Raw genomic sequence first — 9,819 nt, forward strand, 5'->3', positions numbered from 1 at the left:
ATCTGCCAAACTGTTTTTAATAAAGAAATGTGGTTTGTATCCTCTGGATATCGGCACTAATTGCATATCATGTTCTTTGACAGGCTGTGAATTTTGTCGAGCTGGATAAGCCGTCTATCAGATTCTTTAAGCAATTCTTTACTCATTTGCTGAAGGATTACCCCGCAAAGGTGTCAATGTAAGTACCTCTTTTTTATTTGCAACAGGCTGGGTAAGAATAAACCCTAAGTTTCGGCATGGTACCATTGTAAAGGACAAGCATTAATTTTATAATGCTTGAGAGTTTATATATTTCGAAAATCCCTAGTCCTGGAAAACGTTTTAGCTCGGCTGCACTGTTTTTAATAGATGTGACTGAATAAATTGGTGTTGTGGCTAATGTAAGGTACCCCTCGTCTGCAGAGATTAACGTTGTCGTTCTATCAAAAATAGGAACAAGAAAATGGCCAACTTGAATCATCTCGTTTTGCTTTTTTTGAATTTATGTTGGCAAGATACCATCGACATGCGATTTACTCTTAGAACACTTGCAACCTACTATTTGATAAAATCTCCAGTTTGCTAAATCTAATTTCTTTGTCTGTTGTTTCTCTCAGAGGGCCGTTTGATAGAATCTCCTCCATTCCCGAGCTGGAGCCTCTTAGACAAAGTTTACGGATTTTTATTCGCCATTTTCTACGGAAGAAAAAGGCAACAGAAGGTAAACATGAACAACATGCGCTTGACTCAAGGATAGAGGCCGCGTGTACCGCACTAAAGAGCTCAAGCGATATGAGGTTGTAGGTCAGTGGCATGGAAGAGCTCAAGCGATGTGAAGTTGTAGGTTAGTGGTACGGCAGAGCTCAAGCGATATGAGGTTATGTAGGTCAGTGGCACGGAAGAACTCAAGCGATGTGAAGTTGTAGGTTAGTGGCACGGAAGAACTCAAGCGATATGAGGTTGTAGGTTAGTGGCACGGAAGAGCTCAAGCGATATGCGATTGTAGGCTGTGGCACGGAAAAGCTCAAGCGATATGAGGTTATGTAGGCCAGTGGCACGGAAGAACTCAAGCGATATGAGGTTGTAGGTTAGTGGCACGGAAGAGCTCAAGCGATATGAGGTTATGTAGGCCAGTGGCACGGAAGAACTCAAGCGATATGAGGTTGTAGGTTAGTGGCACGGAAGAGCTCAAGCGATATGAGGTTGTAGGTTAGTGGTACAGAAGAACTCAAGCGACGGGAGATTGTAAGAAAGAAGGACTTGAGAGCTCAAGCGACATTAAGTAATGAGGTAGATTTAATTTACATATAAATGAATAGAGTGAAAGCACTAGATGAAAATCAGTCATTATTTTATTATTTCTTGAAAAATATCTTTTAAAAAATACCAAATACATAATTTGTCCAAAAATAAAAAATAAATGTATTTACAAAAAATGTAAGGCATGCCCATTTGGCGCTTGGAGCTTGCCTTTTATATAGTATTAGAAAGCCAGCCACCTCGAAAATGTAAAATAAATTACATTGGACCTAATTTCCAAGGTGCTTTGGACTGAGGAACTTTGCCAAGACCATTGTAAATGTTCTGAGCGCAAAATGGTCCACATTTGCTAAGCTACTTTGCCCTAAAATGATGTCATTAGTATTTGTGGCTTTATAAGGCCTTTGTGGCTTAATAAGGCCTTTATGTCTCATGACCTTTGTGCCCCAGTAAGGCGGTCGTGACCTAGGTATTGACACTGAACTAATGTCGAGCTCTCAGGCGGTTATCGAGGTGGTACTCGGAGCGCATCGACCGCCGACAGCAGAAGAAGAGCACAGCTAGGAGAAATATGAAGAGGACGGCTCCACTGGCAACCACCAGCCAGATCCCAGCAACTACAGAAAGGAAACTCTCTTAGTTCAGTTAAATTCTGACGACTCTTGATACCGACTCCTAACCCTTAGGGGATGTTCAAACATTTTTCCAATTCTGCTATCCCTTAGTCTTAGCTTATTGAATCTAATAACAACCAGACTTGAAGACTAGATGACAGTTTTCAAAAGTCGTAAAAAAGAGAAGGCGAGGGTGCCCAAAGTGCTATTTCTAAGGTTAAAATTGATTTTACCGACGATCCCACTCCCCTCTGTTTTTATGGAATCCCCTGCCACCGGGAAATCGCAAAATTCGGAAATAGCATTTAGTTAAAAATAACCATTTTTCTAGATAGCTTCTGGCGATCACGTTTTTGTTCGTCAGCTCATTTCGCTCATTTTGCTCATATTTCAAGGTCAAAGAAGGCGGTGGTTTACTTGTGCTGTACCTTGGCATTGTTTGTACATCGGTAGAGTAGAGTCACACTCGGCTTGAAACTCCGCACTGCCATGACCCTTGAGAAATGTCTCCACTTTATCATCATTCAGCATAAATAACCCTCCTGAAGAAAAAGTCATAATCCACATTTTCAAGCTTATGAATTAATCTAACCCGTCTAAAGAAATGGTCATATTTTTCTTTTTAGCTTATAAATTACTCTAACCCTCCTGAAAAATGTCATAATTCGCATTTACAAGCTTATGAATTACTCTAACCCGTCCAAAGAAATGGTCATATTTCACATGTAGATTATGAATTACTTTAACCCTTTCGAAGAAATAGCCCTGCTTTACATTTGCAAGCTTATGAATTACACGTAGCATTCTTACCTTGCCAACAGAACCCTATCTTAGTGCTCAAGAGGGATCTACAAAAGAAAGTTGTCACTTTACAACAAAGTAGCAACTTCTGCTTGTGACGTCCTCTTATCTAAATCTGTGCAACGACCTACTTCACTTTAATCAAGCATTTGCAGTATAAATTCTGAATTACCAGCATGTGCATGATATATATAACAAGAGACGTTGCAATCATGGCATATACTTTACGCCAATAATCCAGACAATATTGATATCGATCCAGTCATACTGTAGGTGTATGGTTTATATGATGTGAGGGAACATACTTTACGCCATTTATCCAGACTATCACTCGTCCCGTTGGGCACCAGACCCCGCCCGCGTCGATACACGCACTGCAAGTCATAGGACATGTCTCGCGGGGCATCTCGGGAGCTCGGCAGTACTTGTGCAGGCGGCCTGAGAACAAAACTTGTATTTACTCCTATAAAATATACCATAATTCTTATAATTTTTAAGTTGATGTTTTTTAACCTCTCAAACACCAATTTGCTTCAGTTAAAAAATACTCTCTTTTGTATAATGAAACTAAGCTTTTGTAGAATTGACTGTTTTGTTTTCATCGAACGACTAACATTTCCTTAGTGTTCTGAGAACAGAGACCCGTGGCATTTGACCTTTAAGATGCATGTCCATGAACTCTCTAACAAACATGAGGAGCACTCTCGACCAATCCAGGCGCAAGATTCACTCGGGCGCGTTTGCCCCCCCCCCCCCCCCCCCCCCCGCCCCCACTCTGCTTCCCGCTTCAGCGAATCCAATGCTGGGTACGCGTCCGTCACGGGGGGACACGGTATTCAGCTGGGTCATTGATAAATATTTAAGCTTGCTTTATTGGAATCACATTTTACCTGCGACGGTGTTGTTGACTCTCATAGGGTTACCTATGAGGGGGAAGAAGAAAGATTACAAGTAAGGGATAAGTACCGCGGACGGTGTTTGTTTTCTGTATAACAGTGCCTCGATGCAAAAACAACCACAACATAGAGGTTAGAGTGCGACATTGAACTGAGTCAATCCTCTTGTTTCCCTGAATATGGCTATCAATTTGTCAAGTCTACCCCCTATTTTCTCTTGGATACTACTATCAATTCTTACCACAAAGGCAGTCTTCAGGGTTGGTGGGGTTACTCGTCACACAAAATCTACCCCCTCTGTTTTCTCCTGAATACCGCTATCAATTCTTACCACAAGGGCCCTCTTCGGGGTGGGTGAGGTTACTTGGTGCAAAACCTATACGCTGTCTTGCACGATCAAACACCACGATGTTGCCTTCCATCACAACCTCGCCCAGTACTCCCACGGATTGCTTTACTCCTAAGCTCAAGCAGTGGAAGGCGCTGAAGCAAACAACCATTGAACAACTTAGAAAGGATTCCAGTGACCTTATTTGTCGAAAGATACCCTAATTTATAAGAACTTATTGAGCCTCATTTTGAAAAGTCTAGTTTATACGACGGTGTTTACTGTAAAGGAGAGATGGAAAGATGGAAGTCATCTATATCTCTCCTGTAGAGAGCCTTTTTTTAAACCCTTTGCTTGGTTTAAAAACTTCGGAGCCCACTTTCCCGTTAAATATCTTTCTACCTTAGGGGATGTACTGTTGGATTGAGTAACCCATGATCTGATAGAAAGTGCGGTCGGAATTATTTCTACGTACTCTTGTTTTCTGACGTAATGCTTTCCAAGTATCGTCAGTCCAAATGAACCACCACCTTTAAATCAATCGCAGAAGAATCATTATAAATGATGGTTCGACAGAAAGTGCTTACAGTGCTAGTCAACAAACTAAAAAATATACATGTAGTACACATAAGCATTTGTCATAGATATATCGTGATAACTCCTGATATATGGTGATAACTCATGATATAACTATACAACTTACGCATGTCTCGTAGATATATAGTGATATAGCTCACGCATGTCTCATACATATGGTAATATAACTTACGCATGTCTCGTAGATATATGGTTATATAGGGCCACTGGTACGGGTCTGTGTCGACGCAGTAGTTGTCCCAGAAGCGTTCATCTACCGGTGGTCCATGCTGTCAACGGAAGGAGACCCAGAAAGGTTTCAAGTGCACGTTATACTTTCCAAAATCAAAATGGATCACAAAAAACTGTTGAAAGTCATCAAACGACGTTGACAACGACATAGGGGTTAGGTGGGACAGGAGAGTGTTTTCTTGTGCTTTCTGGTCTTATTATCGTCAAATGCAAACACATGGAATACCTTTCCTTATAAAATTTTATAAACGTTAACGTCCAATGGTTCAGGGTCTCCACCCACTACACGTATCACTCATCCTCTCCTCCCTCCCTCTAGTTTTCTCGCTTCTCGCGTGTGTTTGTTAAAGGAATTCATTGTTTTGTCTTAAAACATTACCTTTTTCAGCTCTGTTATGACGGCCATGTAGATTTCTGGTCTAAGCAAGATATCAGTCGTGCCTGACAAAGAGAAATTTATCTCAGACGGAGAGGTGATGGGGAGGGGGGCTATGTTTCTTTATTGACTACTACCATAATCCTTAATCCAGCTTTCTGTCCCTAGCTAAAAGATACACAGGCAGCAGAGTGACTTGTAAGACGTCTAGTTCTGTAGGCCCGTGCAAGGTATGCTCACCACTGTCGACGATAGCAGTTGGGAAGACTTGGGGAGACAGATCAAGACTGTTGCCAGCAACATCCTAACAAACAGTAAATCCAAATTACTCGTACGACACAACAGACTTTCACTGTAAAAAACAGAATTGATTCAGTTTGTTACGCCTTGCATTGGAAAAGCTAAGCAAATAACAAGCGCTTTTCATCTGTCCTGCATTCACGTTTTCTCTCGAGCTACAGAAATGAGTTAAAGTCGACACACTTACTATTCCTGTCATGGATACGGTGTACCATGTCTCCTGCTCAATCTCCGTGTAGTGGATGGGTCCGACGTACGTACCAGGTTCAGGGTGGTCTAGCCAGATTTGGCCCTGAACAATAGACAGCAATGTACTGTATATGAACACATTTGGTACATACCGTGTCGTTACACAGGCCAAGAGTGAACACATTTGGTACATACCATGCCATTACACAGGCCAAGAGTGAAAACATTTGGCAACACCATGCCGTTACACGGGCCAAGAGTGAACACATTTGGTACAAACCAAGCCATTACACAGGCCAAGAGGGAACACATTTGGCAACACCATGCCGTTACACGGGCCAAGAGTGAACACATTTTGTACATACCATGCCGTTACAAAGGCCAAGAGTGAACACATTTGGCAACACCATGCCGTTACACGGGCCAAGAGTGAACACATTTGGTACAAACCAAGCCATTACACAGGCCAAGAGTGAACACATTTGGCAACACCATGCCGTTACACGGGCCAAGAGTGAACACATTTGGCAATACCATGCCGTTACACAGGCCAAGAGTGAACACATTTGGCAACACCATGCCGTTACACAGGCCAAGAGTGAACACATTTGGTACATACCATGCCTTTACACAGGCCAAGAGTGAACACATTTGGCAACACCATGCCGTTACACAGGCCAAGAGTGAACACATTTTGTACATACCATGCCGTTACACGGGCCAAGAGTGAACACATTTGGCAACACCATGCCGTTACACAGGCCAAGAGTGAACACATTTTGTACATACCATGGCCAAGAGTGAACACATTTGGTACATACCATGCCGTTACACAGGCAAAGACTGAACACATTTGGTACACAACCATTCCGTTACAAAGGCCAAGAGTGAACACATTTGGTACATACCAAGCCATTACACAGGCCAAGAGTTGACCTATTTGGTACATACCATGCCGTTACACAGGCCAAGAGTGAACACATTTGGTACTTTTCCATCTAAAACGAGTTGGTCATACAGTGGCTACGAAGGAAAGGGACCAGGTAAGTTGTGTAAGTACATCCTTAGAGACAACTCGCACACCGTGACCACATACCGTCACCCCATCAGTGGCCAAGCTCCTGTACGCAAGCCCTAGGATTCCCTCGTTTATCGAGTTCCCTAAAATACAGAGGGACATGGTAAGTCTGGTATTAATATATTCAGCAATAAGCGCGCAAGTTTAACCTGGTCTCCTGCGCAGCTATTTAAAAGACTATTATTATATGAACTCTTTTGGTTCGTACTACCTCGACAATAACCCTTAAGTCGTGAAGTCGTGAAGACTCGGACAGTGTAGGATAGTTCGATGGTCAAAAAATAACTTGGTTAACTAACATTAACTGGAAATATTATCACTTACGCAAAAAGAAGTCTTTCTCGTTTCTTATCACAGCGAATTCAACCAAGGTATTAGGGCCTGTAAAAAGCAAGAAGTCGAGGCCAGATAAGGCGTTACCAAGACAGCGCCAGGCACAGTCAGATGTTGGGGGATTGTCTTTACAAAAATAGCAGATGACTTTCAACGTTATTTGAGGTTGAACAATTTCCCTAAGCAATCATGCGTCCATTATATATTACCATTTTCGGGAAAGGCTACGACATCTTGGTACATATCCCCCGACCATGCTCCTTTGCCGTATTGAGTCTCAATCTACAAGTAAAGAAAAGCGTTATTTGTCTTCTCACATCGGAGAGAGACGTTTTCTGTCTGGCTAATCACCAAATAAGGGAAGTGCTCTTGCTTTACTCACTAAAAAAGGCCAGTATTACTGGTTTCATCACCAAATAAGGCGAGTTCTACTCGTTTAGTCGCCATATAAGGCAAGGTTTGGATTGATCACCAAATAAGTCGAGTTCTACCTTGGTTCTATATTTCGCGGGCACTTGATTTCTCGAAAAAGGGTAGGCGTATTTCGCGAGACATAATTTGGAGATTTGGGGCGAAATTATTTTCTTAGGGAATTAAATTCCACTAAAACAGTACCAACAAAAAAAGCAGAAACTGTGTCATTGTGCATACTTGCATCGAAGCCCTGAACAAAAAATAAAATGAAAACATCCTTTGATGGGAGGAAAGATGATCCCCTGAAGGGAGAACACCGCTCCTTATTCAAGAAAATAAAAATCCAGATTACTGAACAAGTTACACAGCGAAAATTGATTTTACAAAATTGAACACATTGCCATTTCCAGGTACAAAGAACCAGGGACAGACTTTGATGTCTTCACAAAAACATTCCTTAAAGTTTTTTTTAGGATTATATTTTGATTGAGATTTAGATTACGAGGTGCCAGAAAACACACAAATTGTTACTTTTGGCTGTTAGACCTGTTAGGCTATTTCTTTACTGTAAGCCTAAGTTTGATATCTCATCCATCAAACGCTGCGTTTAAACATACTCTTTCTTTAGAAAAAAAAGTGGGATGGAATATTGGAGAGCGATGGTAATGTTCGCGTCTCCTTAATCGCGATATTTGAGTGACCCAAAATAAATTACCAACAGGGTAATAATTATCGCCAAATAAGGTAATTGAACTGGATTAATTACCTAATAGGGCGGCAAGTACCACTGGATTAATCACCAAATATAGCATGTGCCACTGGTTTAACTGCAAAATAAGGTGTGCACTCACTGGAATCTTGATATCCCTAGCAGAGGTGGATTTATCAGGAAAGTAAAAATTGTCGATTTTGCACTTGCTACCCCACTGGTCTTGGCATTTTGGACCTGCAAAATTTACAGCCACGTCAAGAATATTATTTATGTCCAATACCTACTTTCCAAGCAGAGTTTATTCTATTTTTTTTATCAGTGCTTGGTTTAGCAAATTGTCGAGGTAAGATAGGCAAATGTTACCTGCTATGGCCATGTTTGAGGATCCGGTGTCGATTAAAAACTCCAGCTTAAAAACAACAACAACCGATAGGAAATGATAAATACCAGATAACAGTAACAGTAGTATGTTGGGGGGGGGAAAGGGGGGGAGTTGGGGACGTACCTGGGAATTTTTCGGGGGTTGTAAGTTTCTGTCCTAGCATTCTTGATATGAAATTCTGGGATCTGTCGCACCTTTTTGTCTTGTTTATAGCTGTCCTCCCCCTTCCCCCTTCTCCGGATCTTATATTTTGTCTCTAACAATCGCCAAATGAATACAACAACACAAATCTACATAGGTCAAACAAATGATTAATTTGCTAATTGATAATAACGTTCATTGTTTTACTTATAATTGCATGAGGATGGAGGGATCAGAATAGCAAGCGATCCCACAAGTGAGCGTGACCCTACTCGGCATCAGACCACATCGACCCATGCGTTAATCTGATAATTTAACCTATGTTCTTAATAAATACCTTTTGTGGTGGGGTTCCTATATCGAGCTCAATCACGTACGCATAGGACGTACTCTGTGTAGCAAAAACAACAAATTTATCACAATGAATATATGAATAAAACCAGGAAAATACAAACTTACTTGTAAAATAAACTCCAGCTCCTCTTCTTGTTCGCTAGGCTGGATATTTTGTCTCCACTCGCTTCCATTGTGCCGCCTGTGGTGCTTGACTTTTTTGCGAATATCGAAAGATTGCGAAGAGGCCCTGGCACGATGGATGGCTTGGACGGCAAGGAAAGTCAGAATAATGAATAAATACACGTACAACCGCCGTCCCTGACGCATAACCCGGCAAGCCTGTTACCCGACAGAGACATCGGGATGCTAAGCGAATGGTGTATTTAGAGAAAAAAGTTGATAGGGATAGAACGAGGGATGTATTCGCTACGGACCGATTTGATCCGACCACTGCAGTCCCCACTGAACCGTGTCATAAGATCTATTTTCAAACACGGCATGTCAAAGTACCAGTCGGTGTTGACAACTGAAACAGCGCAGGTGTCAAAGATTATTTCGAAAACAATACATCAGCTATATAATTATTGCCTTCAAATATCTGATATTTCATTTGTTTCCTTTACGATCTGCTGTAATGAAGTCTGATAGGTTTGCCACAGAAGTACAAACAAGGCAAGGCAGGAGTGGGGAGTCTATTTTATAGATAGACTATAGACTTTGTTGTTGCTTTGTTGATTGTTCCCTCGTAAATGATCTTTCTGGGCAATTCGTAGCATTTCTGTTCAAAAAATTTATATATAGTATGTTTATTCGTTTCGCAAAGCGCAAGCGCAAACGTTCGATTTGATATTT

The 9,819-nt window shown here is 41.5% G+C and overlaps 2 protein-coding genes across 3 annotated transcripts in view; one reads left to right on the forward strand and one right to left on the reverse strand.

Moving 5' to 3' along the window:
* Positions 1 to 1,512, forward strand: part of LOC5508935 (nucleolar MIF4G domain-containing protein 1) — a 20,187-nt gene extending 18,675 nt beyond the window's left edge. Inside the window, exons 18-19 of the mRNA XM_001629410.3 lie at positions 84 to 178; positions 597 to 1,512. Coding sequence (XP_001629460.3) covers positions 84 to 178; positions 597 to 783 — 282 coding nt within the window. The 3' untranslated portion in view covers positions 784 to 1,512. The remainder of the gene's footprint in view (positions 1 to 83; positions 179 to 596) is intronic.
* LOC5508915 (beta-secretase 2) lies at positions 1,314 to 9,473 on the reverse strand. 2 transcript variants are annotated; one of them, XM_032377762.2, is made up of 19 exons: positions 9,091 to 9,471; positions 8,969 to 9,022; positions 8,472 to 8,517; positions 8,248 to 8,342; positions 7,192 to 7,264; positions 6,974 to 7,030; positions 6,668 to 6,732; positions 6,523 to 6,594; positions 5,570 to 5,674; positions 5,323 to 5,386; positions 5,086 to 5,147; positions 4,648 to 4,744; positions 4,354 to 4,408; positions 3,882 to 4,033; positions 3,545 to 3,577; positions 2,960 to 3,092; positions 2,664 to 2,701; positions 2,282 to 2,395; positions 1,314 to 1,856 (listed from the first exon to the last, which is right to left on the reverse strand). In XM_032377762.2, exons 1-19 carry the CDS (start codon positions 9,292 to 9,294, stop codon positions 1,723 to 1,725), a joined length of 1,653 nt encoding a protein of 550 aa, XP_032233653.1. In that variant the 5' UTR covers positions 9,295 to 9,471; the 3' UTR covers positions 1,314 to 1,722. The 2 variants fall into 2 exon arrangements, with proteins under 2 accessions (XP_032233653.1, XP_048579990.1); XM_048724033.1 differs by lacking the exon at positions 5,570 to 5,674 and having other exon boundaries at positions 9,091 to 9,473.
* Between the last annotated feature and the right edge of the window lie 346 nt (positions 9,474 to 9,819).

Source organism: Nematostella vectensis, chromosome 2 (genome assembly GCF_932526225.1).
Source record: "Nematostella vectensis chromosome 2, jaNemVect1.1, whole genome shotgun sequence".
NCBI classification, from domain to species: Eukaryota; Metazoa; Cnidaria; class Anthozoa; order Actiniaria; family Edwardsiidae; genus Nematostella; species Nematostella vectensis.